The sequence below is a fragment of the Meleagris gallopavo genome, chromosome 14 (genome assembly GCF_905368555.1).
Source record: "Meleagris gallopavo chromosome 14, MGAL_WU_HG_1.1, whole genome shotgun sequence".
NCBI lineage: Eukaryota > Metazoa > Chordata > Aves > Galliformes > Phasianidae > Meleagris > Meleagris gallopavo.
In genome coordinates, this window is record NC_139417.1 from 18397651 (window position 1) to 18415301 (window position 17651).

At 47.1% G+C, this 17651-nt stretch overlaps 1 protein-coding gene across 1 annotated transcript in view; it reads left to right on the forward strand.

Annotated features, from left to right (window-relative positions):
* The window catches only part of ITPR1 (inositol 1,4,5-trisphosphate receptor type 1), a 150268-nt gene that overhangs the window by 130774 nt on the left and 1843 nt on the right, over positions 1–17651 (forward strand). Inside the window, exons 56-58 of the mRNA XM_085236225.1 lie at positions 1357–1522; positions 2235–2395; positions 13481–13642. Of these exons, the coding sequence (XP_085092351.1) occupies positions 1357–1522; positions 2235–2395; positions 13481–13642 (489 nt within the window). The remainder of the gene's footprint in view (positions 1–1356; positions 1523–2234; positions 2396–13480; positions 13643–17651) is intronic.

Here is a 17651-nt window from a genome sequence, read left to right on the forward strand (position 1 = left end):
ATTATCACTGAATGGGGGTGGAAGAGTGATAACCATGAAGGGCTGGGGATCTGGTTCTGCTGGGGAAAACGCATTTACACTCTTGAAACAGATGTAGGAGACATCGCGAGCTAGAAGGAACCACGCTTTCTCTCTGTGTAATACAGTTAAATCTCAGTTGTATCAAATTAAGCAGCAGCCAGTTCAAATAAGCTTTTAACTGTGTTTTTTGTCTTAATAAATGAGACTTTTTTAAAGCATGAGGGCTATTTAGAATGAGGCCCAAATGGACAGGTGTAGCCAACAGTCTGTGCTTCGGGAGTTCAGGAATTGAAGAAGTGAGAGAAGGTAGAGAAAGAGTAACATGAGGTGGCAGAATAAAGCTGCAGTGCTAGCTGCTACCTTACTGTTGGCATGAGTTTCTGTGGGGAGCGTTGCTGGAAAGGTAAGATACGTAAAACAGGGAATGGGATGAGAGGAGGGAACTGAGATGAGACTTTGGGAAAGGAAGGATCTTTGGAGCCATCCTTGCAGAGTGAAGACCTTCTTACCCAGAGCAGCCCACAGGGCTAGTAGCAGTACTGGTACTTACTGGAGTCGCAGGCTCTCTTCCCTTTGGTCATTCTTCAAGATCATGTTGGAGACCAGAGGGCCAATCTTGGTTGGAGTGAATGCTTTGCACCTTGCAGCCAGAAAGAGAAATGGACCTCTTCGGTCATATTTTTACCCTCTGTCTGCGTTGTTCGCATGAGATAACATGGTCTGAAGTACATGGTCTGCAATTTCAAAGTGTTCTTTAATATTTAGCCTTATTTTCAGCTTAAAATGATTTGAAAGCTCAATAATTCATGACCAAAGTTTGGCAGTAATCTGGCTAGGATGGCTCTGAAAATGGGGGTTAGGTAATGAATGTGATGTGAATGGTGGTGAGTCCAGTTTTAGTTTCATTCAAAGCTATGAATTGCTAAGACAAATGAATACTATTCAGTTTCAGTGAAAGTTTATAATTAACACCCGTACACTATTGGTGTACAACCAGATTAAATGCAGATACAATTAGAATCAGTTTGTGGGGTGAGGAGGGCAAACTTCAGCGTGAGAGAGAATAGCACAGGTTTGGACAAAGCGAGCAGAAAGAGCAGCCTGGTAGTGATTACATACTCAGCTGACTAATTTGGCTTTTCTCTGTAATCTTGCACTTTAGTTTCAATTAATGCTTTGAATTCTAAGGTGTCATTGGAGAGCATCAGAAATGGAGAGTCTGAAGGGAGGGGTTGTGGGGCAGCATGCTCTTGCTGCTGAACTGCCAGAAATGTATTGTAAGGGTTAGCTGTACACGTATTTGGGCTGTTAATAATTAAAATACGTATCTTGCAGGAACCTCTCTTTGCTGCTAGAGTGATATATGATCTGTTATTCTTCTTCATGGTCATCATTATTGTCCTTAACCTGATTTTTGGTGTGATCATTGATACTTTTGCTGATTTAAGGAGTGAAAAACAGAAGAAAGAAGAGATTTTAAAAACAACTTGCTTTATTTGTGGTAAGTGTAGAAACGCGCCTAATACAGAGTTACTCTGTCAAAGTCAGAGATAGCAATTCCACTTTGTTCCCACCTTTCATTCCCTGATCAGTTGGTGCTCTTGGGTTCCATGTGCAGAGCAACTTGACAGGAGGGAGGAATAGGAAATGTAGTCTAAAAACAGTCCTGAACTGTTTTGTTTCTTTTCCCCTCAAATGTTCAGTTCCTGCCTCTCCTTTGCTTCAGACATTTTTTGGAGGGTGCATTGTGATGAGAAATGTCTATGAAAATTTCTCACATCATTAGATTTGGAGTTAGGCTGCTGAGGCCAGTGCAGGTACCTGGCAGGGCAGTGCCTGAGCCGCATGACAAGCAAACCAACAGAAGTAGCCTTTGGAATTTTGCTGCAAAGCACATGCTGCATTTGGTATCATTTTGCCTGAAAACAGTAGATGCTTTCTGAAATGTAGTGCATACAACGTGGCTACCATTTTTTAGCCCAGAGTTTTCTGTGATGTGTGCCAGCTGTGAGCAGCACTTGTAGTGCCTGCTCCCCCCCTCCTCTCTTCCCACTGCACTGTGGCTGTTTGTCAGAGTTTAGGCCATTCGGTGTTCATTTAAGAATGGTTGTGACTTAACAACTACAGCAGGCTGTAGAAGTTTTGTTCTTAGAGCTCATTTTCTTGGTCCCAGTTTGTAAATACTAAGAGTTCTGTATGTGTCACTCTTGTAGGTTTGGAAAGAGATAAGTTTGATAACAAGACAGTCACCTTTGAAGAGCACATTAAAGAAGAGCACAACATGTGGCATTATTTGTGCTTTATCGTGTTAGTGAAAGTAAAAGATTCAACAGAATATACAGGACCAGAAAGTTATGTGGCAGAAATGATCAAGGTGAGTTTGGAGTTTTTTTCCTAGCACAGACCAATCTACTGGCACATCTGGTAAATGTGGCACTCTGCATTTTTTTCTTTATTTTGTAGCACAAACTTGGAGGAAGACTTCTACACTAATAGGCTTAATCCAATGCCCTTCTTTTCGGAAGTGCCTTCTAAAGATAATGCACTGATGCACTTGGCAAGTTAATACAACCAAAGATGCTGTGTGTGTGGCAGCAGGCTGCAGGGCAGGGCTGCATGTGGGAGGCTGTGTGCAGCATAGCGCTGTGCATCGCTGTGCCCGCAGCACCCTGTGGGTGCCCAAGCAGTGGCAGCAAGCAGTGACAGCAGGGCACTCGCTGTGGTTTTAGATCTGATAAAGAGAAGCTGTCGTTTTAAAAACTAATGTACTGCTGTTTGGAAGAGCGTTGTCAAGTTGGTGGGAGTGTCTGAAGTATGGGGAACAGTTTATGAGCCATCCCAGTATAAATAATTTCAACTGGCTTGGAGGATTTGCCATCATATGATTTTAGCTTATTACTGCAAGAAACTAAAATTAATACCGCTCAATTGTAATGCTTTTTAATGAGTGAATTAAAAGCTGTGTCTCTGCCAAGCAGCAGGTTCAGAACTCCTGGAATTAGCTCCTAACCCCCAGTTACTGATTTGTTTGTCTTCTGGCCAGTTAGCATGAGCTGTTTCTGATGTAGAACATTTAGCTGGTTATTTATTTGCCTTCAGCCAAATAAAAGCAGAATATTTTTCTGGTGCCTCCCCTTTTTTTTTTTTTTGCTGTGGAGGTGCGACCTCCTGTTCCGTGGCAACTTGCCTCAGCCTGGTCAGAATGCAAATCCCCCCCAGATCTCCTGGAGGTTAGACGTGTTACTTTGGGGTCAGTAACGTGTATGTCCTTGTTCTGGATTTCTGCCTCTGTAATGAGGGCTTAAAGAAATCTTGTGAGCAGTCACCTGATGGAGGATTAGCACAGTGAGATAACGAAGCACATCGCTGCTGCTTTCTATTCTGCCCAGCTGCCTGTTTATCGCCTGCGAGCACTGCTTTGGGAGGAAGCATTGCATTCTTTAAAGTACTTCTGCTTGTAAAAGTATTTTATGTATTATATCCAAGATACTTTACTAAAAAAAAAAGATTTGAACTGGCTAGCATTTAAGACGTTGTTATTTCAGATTCAAAGTATAAGTTAGGAACTAAAAAACAATCCTTGAATATGATTGCAGTAAGCATTAGAAGATGGAAAACTTGCTAGAATTCCCATTTGTAGAAGTGTCAGCAGTGGGTGGTTCCCAGATGTTCCATGGGAATGTGGATCAGTTCTGCACAGACCACGTGTCTCATGCAGATGAGACTTTGCACAGCGGTGTGTCCCAGGTACCGGCTCTGAGTATGTCTCACAGCGGTTCCTTTGGTGTTTTGTGAAGAAGTTTTAAACCAAGAACTCAGAGTCTCAGTGCAGTCTGTAAGCATCACAGAACTGTACAGGCTGAGGAGCAGGCAGTGGGTTTGCTTTGCACAACAGTTTCTGCCATGGCAGCACATGTGCACTGGAGGAGCCTGGGCTGCTGCTGCCTGCATGCTCTGCTCGGCAGCATTCCCCTGGGCTGCTGACTCTGAACCTCGGAAACAAATTCTTTCCATTGCTCTTGAATATTAAAATCATTCACTGTTCTTTTTTCACTCCAGAAAACCTGGAAGTAAAACATGCGGACTGCTTTTCTTTATCAGACCTTTTCAATGTTTCTGTGGAAGTCAGAAGCCCTGCTTTCTGCCAGAGGTGGTAGCCTGGGGCTTGGCTGTCTCCCTCAGACCGCCGGCAGGGCGTGCAGAAGGAGCCCCCAGGGTGTCAGTGGTGCCTAAGATTCGGCTTCACCTCTGCTGGAGGTGGTTCATTTTGTTTTGTACAGAGTGTGAATGGGAACCTGTGGCTGCTTGACGCCAGCAGCTCCCAGATTCTCCCTGAAAGCCTTCCGAGGAGTTTTTCATGCTTAGTTAAAAAGGAGTTTTTCCCCACGTTTTCAGACTGAAGGTGGCACTCTAACATCTTTGATGCTGACGCGGATGGGGCAGTCTTTTTCCATGGGCTGTTAGCTGTACCATTGTTCACTGAAATCTGTACCCATTTTAGTAGCTGAGAGTAGGAAGCATAAACTGCTCCAAGTCATCCTGTGATTACAGAATACGCCTTGATATGTTTCACCTTTGCTCTGACTCCCAACACAATATCTATAGAAACCTCCTGGGTTTCTGCCTTTCGGCAAGTGTTAAAAAAATAAAAGAAAAAAACAATTTGCCATTGCCGTTCGATATTTGTGTTTTTTCAGCTCCAGAAGACATTAAAAAAACAAACAAACAAAAAGCCCTACAGAATTTAGGACACTAAAATGATTTGCCATCAGACTGCAAGTGCAATGAGTGCTGCTGTACAGTGCTTTAAGGATATCTGAAACACTGCTGTCAGAAGAATCCCGGGCAGTTTCACTTAGGCTAGTTAGTGAGTATTCAGAAGCCTTACGGTTGATATTGAATGTTGATGTTCCCTTCTCTACAACAAAAAAAAAAAAGTTTGTTGTAAGAAGTTTGAGGCTATCCCCCTTCCTGGATATGACAAAGCTGAATCTTGCCCAGAGTTCATCCTGCAGCCTGCAGGAAACTGGCCAGGCAGAAAAGTGACTTGTCATGAAAATCAATGATTAACTGCAGGTCTCCAGTGATATTTGGATTTTTTTTCATGGGTAGGAACTGATTAAATTAAAATGCTATGTGCAGAAACAAGTCAGTAGTCAAACTTGGAAGCAGAACTTAAGATGCCTTTTGAACACCATAAGCACGTTCAAAACATCTGACAAAATGGAACCTACTGTGTTTCAGTACTCTGATTTGTAACTGTGCCATCCATAACGTTTTTCTGTCCCATGAGACAAGTGTGGCTCTGAGTTTGCGCTTGTAATTCTCAGGTTGCTTTTGTTCAGGTTTCTGTTTGGTGGTGGAGCTGTTTGTGTGCTGTGCCGTGGGAAGCCGTGCTGTGCTGTCATGTAGCTACAAGTCAGGCTTTTTGATAGGAGCTCTGGAATTCATCACCAGCTTTCACCCCCACAGACAGGGATAATATTTACTTTCACCCATAAGGTGAGCACGTGCCTGCTATGGTACGTGATGTGAAGCTTGCAAGAGATATTAGGAATCTTAGCTGGGAATTGATGGAGAAATGCAAGAGGGAAGATGCGGTGGCTGCTTCTGTTTGATGTAAAGCTAAGCTTGCCTCCACGCCCTAGCTGCTGCAGTGAATCATCTGCTGTCCTGAAGTTCTTACCAGCACTTTCAAGGTTGATAAGTTTATGGTTTTCAGGAGGTGGCAAGCAGAAGCTTGGCATGAAGCAGATTACCTTCAAAATGCATTCTTGAACAGTCTCCTAATATGTATGTAATAGCACAGAAAGTACCCTAGGATATGAGAGAAGCCTCTGGTGGTAATAGAGAGGACCTTCAATTTTTGGTGTTTATGAAACCCTTCTGATGACCTAGCTCCTGTTCATCTGGCTAAATCACTGCAGATGTGCACTTAAGATAGCGAGGCTTCAAGATGGATCAATGTCTTTTGAAAAGTGGTTATCTGTAAGGTATGCTTATGGTGCTGCAAAGCTGGTAGTCCAGTGCATCTTGTGTTTCCCAGGAACAAAGGCATATGGTTCAGCTGCTGTGTTGCTTTGTAGTCACCAGGGAAGATCAGGTGATGTCTGAATAATAGTATGTGTGTAGGAGGTGGGGGGATCCACTTATCGTGTTGGCCAGACATTGACATCCACACCCAAATGACTAATGTGAACTTGGTGCAACTCCCTGTAGGTTAATTCATTTAAGTGTCTTATCTGCCCATCCTCTCAGGATGAGAATTTCTTCTTCAGTTTTGTGCATTTGCCCCCAGTTGCTGCAGTGCCCTGCTAGTATCAGCCCCTTCAGCACAGCTGTCTTCTGAGCCTTGGCAAAGCTCTGTACAAACAGCTGTTTGCAGGCATTTATAAATGTAAAAAAAAAAAAATGGAGCTTGATACACAGAGAAGCACATCTCCACATCGTTTCTGTGCATTCACAGGCTGTCGTGTGTGCAGCTGCAGTATGCTGTCTCTTGCATGGGCAAATATTTGCATACAGAACTCTTGCATGCACTAAAACGTGGATTTGCATATATGCCTTCACATCAGTGTGGGTAGGAGCCGAGTGGTTTTATGCAGGCAGATATGCATATTAACAATTAAAAAAAAAAAAAAGACTTGGAAAAGTTTGTAACAAAAAACTTCCTAACTAGCCCTTGGAATTTCCAGAAACCTTAATCTAGTGTAATGCCAAGGATACAAGTCATTAACCTCTATTGCAACACCGTGGCAGAGAGGTGTAAGGGATTGCCCAAGCTCACATGTCCTGATCCAGAGCGCCAAGCCCTGAACTATAAATTGGATTGTGTTGTCATTTGAAAACGAACCATTTATAAATAGAAATGATGGTGCAGATAGCCTTAAATGAATTTGGAATAGATATGAAGACTAAGGATTTCCTTTTGTGCCCAAGCTAACCTCTGTGTACAAAACTGGGCATTTGCAGATAGCACTGGACATTTTTCTTTTTGCCTTGAGCTTAGTGCCACACCATAGTTGGAAAGTGTTTCTTATGATTGAGTATCCAGGGTAGCCTGCAATTTCTGCCAAGAATTAGCTCCTACTAAACGAAGGCAAGGTTTCAGCAGTCTCGAGATTAAGAATTACATTCTCATAGAAGTGCAAGCTCAAGTTGATTTGAAGGATCGAAGCACCCAGCCATGGTTGTTGTGCTCTGAAACACACAGGAGTGACTCATGACGTGCACGAGGCTCATGTCACAATGGCTCTGAGGGGTTGCTGTCCCCAGGCTCTGCACTGAAGAAGTTCAGCTGGAGGCGGCCAAGGCTGGGTTTGAATTGAAGCGCCCGTAGCAAGTAGCCGAGCATTTGGAAAGGAGCTCTCTGGTTTCGGTGCTGGTGATTGGTGACTTGATAGCTGGAATTAGTCTGAGAAAGTGCAAGAACTTAGTTACATTCATGTGTAATTTGTGCCTGGAAATCCTCTACTTCAGGACAAAACCAAATAGAAAAGAAAGCCTTGTCTGTGCTGGGCTGTGGCACAGGAGAGAGCAGCCCATACAAATCACCTGTGTGCAGCTGTTTGGTTGCAGATGAGGAGCCCATGGCTTCTGAGCTCCCAGCAGAAATGGGCACTGACTGCAAGCCAGAGAGCCAGACCAAAAGAGGTCAGGGCTTAATTTGGTGGTACCTTCCCTTCCAAACAAGCTGTGTCTTGAGATACCATACCAGGGTTAGCTAATATAATTACAGAGTTAAATAGCAAATAATAGCAGGGGCAGAGGAGAGCCAGGAGGTGCACTTGGCAGAAGGCCCTTGGCTGCTGGAAACACTGCGTCATAGGCACGGTCTGCAGCTTTGGTTTTGATAGCTGAGCTCCTCGTCCCACCCTCGGCATGAGGCAAGGTGCAGGCCAGAAGCGTGCTGGTCCCTGGTGAGGTGGTGTGACCTGTGTGTACAGCAGCAATGGCTTCTGCTAGTGGCCTCCACCTGACGTGGCCATGGCCTTGGTTCTCCCTGATAAGTGACCGGGGCAGGGCCGTGCCCTGCAGCAGATCTGCGCCTGCAAAGAGCATAAAAGTGCAGAGGGTGGTAAGTGGAAGGAGCTGGTCTTTGCAATTAAATGTGTGACATGTCTGAAGCCATGGGAAAACGGTTGTCCTCCTTCTCTTCTCGCCCATTCGGCACGACATGGGGAGGGCTGGCTGCCTTGCTGCTCTGTAACAGTGCCCAGCAAAACTTTGTTCCTGTTGTGGCTTTTTTTTTCCCTTCCTTCCCCTTGCCCTCAGCGTCCTCTTCATGTCACAGCCTCGTGCCCCCAGCACACAGCGGGAGTGCCAGCTCCGTGTCCCTGCAGGCCTGCCAGGCTTTGCCTGGGTCCTGTGAGACTCCGTGTGCCAGAAAAAGGGCCTGGATGGGCGAAAACAGCAGTACATACCTCTGAGCAGTTCCGTGTAATGGTTTGTTTGCATAATGTGTTCAAACAGGGCTGGATCCCAGCGCTTGCAGGTACACAGCACACAGTGCTGCCATGTCCTTGCTGCTGGAGCCCCGCCGGGACAGAGGGAGGGGGAGAAGCACCGACAGCCCCGAGGAGCTGCATGTGCTGAGATGGCCATGCCTGCAGGCTGTCACGGGGCAGTGACCGTTCCCCTGAGTTGTTGCTGAGCAGCTGGCCGCCTCCTGAGCCACCGCTGCCACTGCTCCAGCCCAGAAGTGTCGCTGAGGCCTTGACCCCATGCTGCAGGCGCTGCGGAGGCTGCGCGGGCTCTTAGCAGGCGTGTTGAGCAAGAGTAGGTGGGCCATCACTGCCGCCAGCAGCTGTTTGCTCAGTCTTTGCGTGTTTAATTGTTCTGTCCTGCCTGGCTGATCGTGATGTAATACGTCCTACTTCACTTAACAGCTAGATCCAAACAACCAGCGGTGAGCTGCTGGGAAGAGGTGGCACTGCCCAGCCTGGGAGATGTCCTGCAGAGCTTCCACCGGGGCTGCACATCGCAGTCACGTTCTGCTTGGTGGCACTGGGAGAGCTCACCTCACTTCTGATAAACAAAGCGTTCTGTTGCAGTGAGTCATTGGGCAGAGCTGTTCCTGGGATACACGGTGGGATCATTTCTCACAGATGCGACCTTCTTCCACCTTTGGAAACGGTGTCCACCTTCCAGGCCTCCTGCTACTGCCTTGCTCTGCAACTCTGTAGAAGCTCCTTCTGCATTTAAATTAAATGTTAAAAAAGGAGAAATATTTTTTATATCATTAACCACAAATTTAAAGACATGGGTGGAACTCAAAAATATTTTTAGCGCAGAGGGGGGAGGCAATGCAGAGAGGTGAGAAGCGCGCTTTGTTGTGGAAGAAGTGATGGTCGGCCCTTTGCAGAAGAGAGAACCTGGTGTGGGGCTTTTTCCAGGAAGCACAAGAAAGAACCAAGAGGGGTTTCATCTTGCCACAAACAACAACAACAACAACAGAAAAAAAAGCACAAAGCTTCTCAGTTTCAAAGCACTCCAGAAAGCTGTTTATTAATTGCATGACTTCTAATGACATGTGACAAGTAGAAATTCGCTGCTGTCGCTTTCCCTGAGTAAGCAGTGCCCTGCCAGGCGCTCTTCAGAGGGCAGGCTATCGGAATTTATATTTTGACGAGCATTGAATCAGCCTTTCAGCACCCTATAAATAAGAGGCGCAGCGCTGCTGCCGGAGCGCAGGCCCAGAATAGCGTCGACTTCCTTGGGGCCGCAGCGAGGCCGAGCGCAGTCACCTCCAGCACAGGAGCAGAGCTAATGCATCTCCTGGCACGTTCCGTGTGGAGGTTGCCTCAGAAACCCTTCTTAGAATAAACTCTTCGGCAGAAGCAGGGAAGAGCAGGCATTTCTCAGAATGAATTGCATCTGCATCATGCAACGCAGCTTCCTCTTTTATTTAAATTTCCAACTGTGGACGTTTTAAGAGGCTGGTCAGCGTCGCCCCCATGTCTGAGATTTAACGATATTTGCTTTACAAGAGGGACTTTTCCAACTTTACCTAGAAAAGAGCTAACCCGAAACCCAGCCCTTGTGGTTAGCCAGCTTCCGTCAGTGGCTTGCAGTCAGCTCGTCTGTTCAAACAGAGGAAGCTGCGACTGTGACGGGAAGAGGGAGCTGAGTGCACACCAGGATCGCGGTGCCTCGGCTTGTATGAGGACCACAGCAGACAGTGCATAACTGCATCGGTATGCGGGATGCCAGCAGCCGGGCGGCGTGCGACCGACAGGCAGGAAAAAGGGATCAAGGAGGAGGCTCGCGCTTCGTGGCTCGCTCGGTGCCTTTAGCAAAACAAAAAAAAGCTACCAAACCTCAAATAAAAGATGTCAGGCTGCATCTTTAAAGGCACCCTGCTGTTGAGTTAAAGTTCAGCAGAAACTAGATCATTGAGATATAAATCTTTTATTCAGCCCTGAATCGTGCCGAGCACTGCCGGAGGCGTGGGGCCGGGAGCCGGGCTGGCTGCTGCACAGCGCCCCGCGGGCTCCCGGCAGTGACCTTTCCACATTCCTGCTTCTTTCCATTCCCACCAGCTCTGCCCAAGGCATCGTTATTTATTCATTTGACAGGACCCCCTCAACGGCCGGAGTGCAAGCGTTTGTTCGGACGGAACACTGTGTGTAAGCAAGCTGCTTACATCTAGGCTCCGAGCTCCTTTCTGCAGTGCTGGGGCAGGCTCTAGGAATGGGCTGAAGGTTTCCCATGAAGGCAGCGTGAAGAGATGTGGGGCTGTGTGCATGGGGAGGAGGAAGAGCGGGAGCAGTGCCTCCCTATGGCACACCTGCCCAGCTCTGTGGGTGGACATCCCTGTGCTTCTTGTCAGGCAGCAGCTGAATGTTTTTTAGGTGCACTTGGGGTTTGTGCAGCACCTACAAGTGGCACAAAACAGGAACAGGAATGAGGGCTGTGTCCAGCCCAGCAACACTGCTGGAGTGATGCATAGGCATTTACCTCAGCCCTTTCCCTGTATGTGTACAGGAAACCCTGGACGCTCACACCAGGCCCTTTGCACAGAGCAGAAGTAGCAGCAGTGCCGAGTCTGGGCTCAGGTGTGAACCCTACCCGTGCCACTCAGAGGGCAAAGAGAAACCATCATCTTTGTCAGCTTGAGGAGTTCACGGAATCATTTTTGTTTTCATCATTCACCATAGCCATGAGAATTAGAGAGGCACTTCGTTGCTTTTTCAAGTGAAAGCCAGGATTTCCCGTCCTTGGTGATGTGAAGAGCAGGGGCTTTCAGAAAGCCAGTAAATGCGAAACCCTGAGAGCCCTGCAGGAGCTGGCTGTGCTGTAGGTCTTGCTAGGTTGATTTCACAGCTCTCTGAGACCACCAGCCACCTGCCCTGCCCTTCCTGCAGTGATCGAGGTGCAGCCCTGCAGCAGCTCTAATGTTTGCTTGTGTTGCAGACTGATGTTGGAAGAGGTTGTGGGAGACTTGTTAATAAAACACTGCAAGTAAGGAAAACCTGCTGTCCCCAGGTCCTACTCCCATCGTGTTTCATGAGCAGAACAGACAGATGAGCTCCTGGGAGTGCTCTGGGCATGGAAAGCTCACTTGATGGGGAGTGAGTCAACGCCAAATATTCCCCCAGTGAGCGAGGAGTGGGCAGGAGCTGCAGGGCTCTGCTCTTGTGTGAGCCTGGGAGCTTTGGGATGTGGAGCTGGGCACCCAGGCAGACCAGTGAATGTAAATTGCACTGTAGTCTCATTTGCTCCATCCTTGAAAACTCTCAGCATCGAGGACAGCAGTGAGGGGAACTACAGTTGTTCTAGTTGATGTTCCCTGGGCAGGGAGGGGAATTACTTTGTGTCAGAGGAGCTGGTCTGGAGCACAAGCAACGTGTGTGCCAGCTTGTCCCTCCTCAGTGCTTTATGCTGCTGGAAGAATGCAGGAAACTGTTTGCTCATTGCTGCTCTTAAATCTTAGTTGTGGAACTGTCTTTCCCTGAAGTCCAAAATATTTTGGCACTTGTCATGATAAAGGCATATTTTCTGTATATATATATTTTTCTTTTATTAGCAGAAACCATCTGCCCTGTAAACAGGGATCAGGAGAAAAGCCGTTCTGGCAGTTCTGCATCACGTGGGAATCCTGCATTGCACTGCATGGGAAAGGGCCTCATTTATGCCTTTTAATCTCTGCAGTAGTAAACTCCGAGCAGATCAGAAGCAACTAATTTAAGATGATGATTCTTGGCAAGAGATCTGAATTGCAGAAAGGCCGTGACTGTGCCTCTCTGTAGAGGTGCACAGCCTTGATTTAAGCAGCGTGGATGTTCCTGGAAAAGGCTGAGAGTGGAGGGAGGGGGACAAGGAGATGGGGGAGAGGTTGATTCAGAGGTTTAGGCAGGGGATAACGGCAGAAATCCAAAGCAAGTTTGCAGTGCCATAAGACTAAGCCACGGTTTTGAAAAAGTCCATAATGCCTGGTCTGTGGAAGTGGTGAAGTTTGGCTGCAGTTAGCCAGCGTGGCTGACAGAGCTCTGGTTTGGGATGCTGCTGATCCCAGGGGCTGCTACCGGTCCATCTGTCCATGGAAAGCACTACCAGCTGCCCCAGGGTCAGCAGTGAGAGCGCACAAATCCCCTCACCCTGCGCTCCCTGAACGTCCATTCCAGAGAGCATCTCCAGCGTGGGAGGAGAGCCGGACTAGACAGCAAACCAGTGTTAAAACTCAGGGTGTCAAGATGCACCCCTCCTCCTCTCTTGTGGCTTTCTATTCCGTTCCTGCTTTTATTTTTAACGTCACGGGTGTGTACGTGAGTGTACTTGTGAGCCTCTGTGTACACGTTAGTAAAACCTCATGCCTCCGCTGAGTTCCTGGCTGTAACTTAAACCTGGACTACCAGAGAGCTGCAGGCCTGAAGGAAGGCTTGATGGTCAACGGTCCCATGTTTTAGACTGAAACAGCTGATCATAATAGGGATTTTTTTTAGTTTTCTTTTAAAAGAAAGTATTTCAACTGTAAATTTTCAACTTCAGATAGAGCACGTTTTCTTTCAGTACAAGGCACAGCCAAACTTTGATCGATCAAAAACCAAACTCTAACTTCATCAGCAGAAAGTCTGCAACAAAGGCTGGTTGAAGAAGTGCACGAAGGCTGTGGATTTCTCACATGGAAGGATGTGTGTGCAGGCACTAAATGGAGTCTGCTTCATGGTCCGGTGCTTGTGTGTTGTGCTGAGAAAGAAATGGCTGGGGAGGATGAGCTGCTGGAAAGGAAAAGCCAACAAGAAGCAGCCTTAATTTTCAGTAGTTGCATCTGAAGTGCCTTGTTGCCTCCAGTGGGTGATTTTACAGACTTTCCAGTAAGACGGAAATGAAAATGCTGCAGAGCTTATGTATCTGAGGAATGTCCCAGTGTGGCATTAAAGATATGTCTGCACTGAGCCGCTGGGGTGCAGGTTTTCATGTGGTGAGAGCTAATTATGAACTTGTCCTTGGTTCTCAGGAGCGAAACCTGGACTGGTTCCCCCGGATGCGAGCTATGTCCCTCGTCAGCAGCGACTCAGAGGGAGAGCAGAATGAGCTGAGGAACCTGCAGGAGAAGCTGGAGTCCACCATGAAGCTGGTGACCAACCTCTCTGGGCAGCTGTCAGAGCTGAAGGACCAGGTAAGGGCGAGCAGAGCTGGCAGCCAGCCTGCGGTCGCACGCCCACGGGCAGCTCAGCTCCTACAAGCCTGTTCCACCAAGTGGGTTTTTACAGCTCCGTGGACTCTGTGAACCCTGTGCAGAGTTTTTCTAAAGTAATTTGTGCTTAGGAAAGCACTGAACAAAAAAAACCGCCCTCCCAAAGCCCAGCACTGTAGCTGACCTGCCTGTCAGTGCTGCGCAAACTAAATGGGTGACACCTCCCAAAAGGAAAAACTTGCACTGAAAAATCAAAGCTGACGTTGATGTCAGTCAGCCTTTGCTGGTGCACAGGGCCCGTGTCTGTATCTTTGTTTACAGTTCTCTTGTTAATACAGCTTTCACCCTCAAGACCTCAGTGCAATCCTGCGAGTCAGAGGATGTGATAGTTAGTGAAGTGCAGCACTGCTGCACGGACCTCAAAACCCACTGAGAAACTGGAGAAGAGCCTGAGCAGTTAGCGTGCAGTGGTCTCCTTCATGTTAGAGCTGTGCTGCTTGTGCAGATAAAAGTTTGCTACTGTCATGCTTTAATCTGCAGCACAGACTGCCTGCAGTGTTATTTTGCATTGCAGCATGCGCCGATTCTGCTCAACACACAAACGTTGCACAGACCTTAGAGGAGTATTTCAGTGCAGCAGTTGTCGGTGCAATGAGAGCTTGGAGACTTTGCTTTTAGTTTTGGCCAACTCCTTCCCATGTGTAACTAAGATCAATAGTTTTCAATGTTGGAAGGTGTATTTGGGTAAACATTATTCTTTCTGGGAGAGGTTCACAGAGGATTATTTAAGATAATGTGAAGGTGAAGTAACAGCTGATCAGAGACTTACCAGTTGTGAATGAACTGAACTGCACTGTCAGTTATTACTCTTTGTACACGATGCTTCATTGACAGCGATGCTTTCCTTCGTGATGGCTGCATGGATTACAACCCAAGTGGAAGTAAAAGGCAAAACTGTTTCTGCCTGCCCTGGTGGAAGCTGTCTGTGGCAGCAAAGTGACTGCTTATCGTTATGGATTAATAACCTGAGCCAGATGGTTCTGCTCACTAAGCGTACATAGATAGCTGCAGTGGATGAAATGAATTGCAGGCTTGCACACAATTGTATCCCAGGGCAGTGGGTGGAATTGTGCAGGGCAGAAATGGTCAACAGATTTGGATCGTTGCCTTTTCAGACTTGATCTGCCTACTGCAGGATAGTTGGCAGAACTCTCTTCAATACTAATCTGATGCCTGCTTCCTATCTCTTCTCTGCTTCGACCCAATCTCTGTGTAAGCAAGTTATCTTTATGAAGATGGTCTTTGGGAGATGGCGCTGACTGCGATCCTGGCACTGACTTCAACCATGCTCTGCTTTCTGATGGAGCTGGGCCCTTCTCCCCAGCACCCTGCAGAGCACAGGGAGGGATTAGTGTCAGGTTGAGAGCAGAAAGTCTTTCTGCTCTTGGCTGTAATTAGTTTTCAGACGCTGTGCCATGGATCCCCTCGCTCCAGTTGGTTTTGAGGACAGAGGATGGAGGCAGTTGCTCTTTTGTCTGAGCTTTAATACTTGCTGGGTAACGTTTTTGCTCTTTTGCCTGGAAACAATTATCTTGAAACATGTGTCTTACGTCTTCCTGTTGAAGGGTCTGACTCAAAGTGGTCTGCAGACAACAGGAGTCTTTCCATCGGCTGAAGCCAGCTTTGGATTGGAACGCATTTATTTCTAAAGCTTGCAGCTCTTGGCTGCCCAAGCACTGAAAAACCCTTCTTACTCTTTGTGAAAATAAGAATGAAGGATTTAGCTTTTAAAGAGCTATTTGACTGTAAAAGCAAAAGAGGAAACCAGCTTCATTAATGTTGTGATAGCTTTTAGGAATTCCCCTAAGTACCGTTATTGAGAGCACCCTGCTTAAGTTGCAGGATGTTCCAATTATGTGACAAAGCCAGTTTGTCCCTCCTCCTGATTAGGAACTGTCTCCAGGAAAAGGAACCAGCTCAGGGAACTTTTATTTGTATTTATTTTATTGCAATTAAAGAGGGCAGACCTCTCATTCATTTGCTTTTCAAGCTTGTTAGGTTTCTGGAGACAGTAGTTAAAATCTGAAATCCAGCATGCCTGCTTTCACAAAGAAGAGAAATGCACGCAGAACCACTAAAATCTTGATCATTTTAATTCTGTGCAAAAAGATTACGACAGAATTGTCTGCAACAGCAGGGGATTAGATGTAATCATCCAGAAGTCCTTTCCAATGCTGCCTTCCTATGTCAGTAGGTATGAGGCAGCCGCAGTAGATGTTGGCTTCTTTCAAGACAGTGCCGTGACATCACCGAGACCCTTAACCTCTGTCCCCCAAACCTGACTTGTCCCCAGCAGTCACAGCCAAGCAGGTGAGGGCTGGCACGCTGTGAGCAGCGTGTTCTGAGTGTGCCCAAGGAACCAGTGCCCTGGTTGTGCATCTCGTGCATGCACTGCTCTCATTTCTGGACTTAACTCCAACTCACAAGCAACCTTTGGAACTAGGCAGAGTGCATCTACGTAATTACACACAATTATCTGAGAGCTCAACTTGACCCTGATGAACTTTGGGAGCCTTGGTTGGGTTTTGGTGTTTAATCACATACCGCTGGGGCTGACAGCTCCCCTACAAAACGAGTGTAGTTTGTTGTCTACTGTGCTGGGTGTCAGGTCACTGCAGCCATCAAACTTCTGCAAGAGATTCTCTTCCCAGGTAAATGTGATAGAGGCTCAAACTGCTCTGCCTTGCAGCCATGTGGCTCTGAATGTGAAAAGTATCAATTAGTTTTGTTTTGTTGCACTTTTCTCTTTTTTCTTTCTGTTTCTATTCCATAGAGTGGCTTAGATTGGAAGGGACCTTAAAGATCATCTAGTTCCAAACCTCATGTTGTGGGCAGGGTTGCCAACCTCTATATCAGACTGCCCAGGATCCCATCCAGCCTGGCCTTGAATGCCTCCAGGGATGGGATATCCACAACCTCTCTGGGCAGAGATAAGAATGTGATGCAGGGCCATGTCAAAGGCCTCACACAAGTCCAGGTAGACAACATCAGGTGGTGCAGCAGAGAAGTGTGTGTGTGTGTGTCTGGTGTTGTGCACAGGCCTTCCCTTCCCTGCACCCACGCCTGTCTCCCTGTGAAGCCCCATGAGCTTGTTGTGAAAGTACATTTCCAAAAGTGTGTCACAGAGAATGCGAGGTGTGACCTCTCCTTGTGAAAGTGTGGCAATTTTTCTTAAAAAGTAACAGAAAAATGACAGTTCTGCCTCCTCGTTGGTCAGACACTGAGCAAGGCACCAGCTGTAATAATGTTTAATTATGGTTTCAGGAGTGCTATTGTATTTCAGTCCTTTCCCTGGTGCAGAATTGGGTGTAACTGCACACCCAGCCTGTCTGGGTGCCTGGCCACAGCACTGTGTGCAGGGAGCATCCAGTGCCTTTCTGGAGCTGCACAGCATGGCTGGGTTTGACCAATGCATGTTCCCATGGTGGGCTTCAGACCCCACCTTAGCTGTGCTCCAGCTCCTGGCACACAGAGTGCCCCACTGCAAGGGAAGGAGGATCCACGGCCTCTAAATGCGTGTTTTTAGGCAAATACATTCAGGTGTGTGTTGCTGATGAGCGGTGTGTGAACATTCTGTCTCCTTTATAGTGCAATTGATGATTCCCACAATCAATTCTGTTGATCAACATCTGCAATTAAATAACTGAAAATTGAAAAAACTGCACGATTGTGGAGGTGGATGTTGCAAAAACAGCATGATCTGGCTCATTATCACAGAGCTTATGTTGAATTAAGGGACAAGGTTAGCTCCCATAAAGCAGAATGCTCCGTGTAGTTTCTCGTGCTTGAATACGAGATGACTTTATGGGGCCATAGTGGTTCTGTGGCAGGGGCACAGTTGCAGCCACATGTTTGTGCACGAGGCAGGGCACGGCTGCGTGCTGGCATGCTGCTTTGAGGCGGTTGGTGCAGGGAGCTCCGTTTTCAGGTG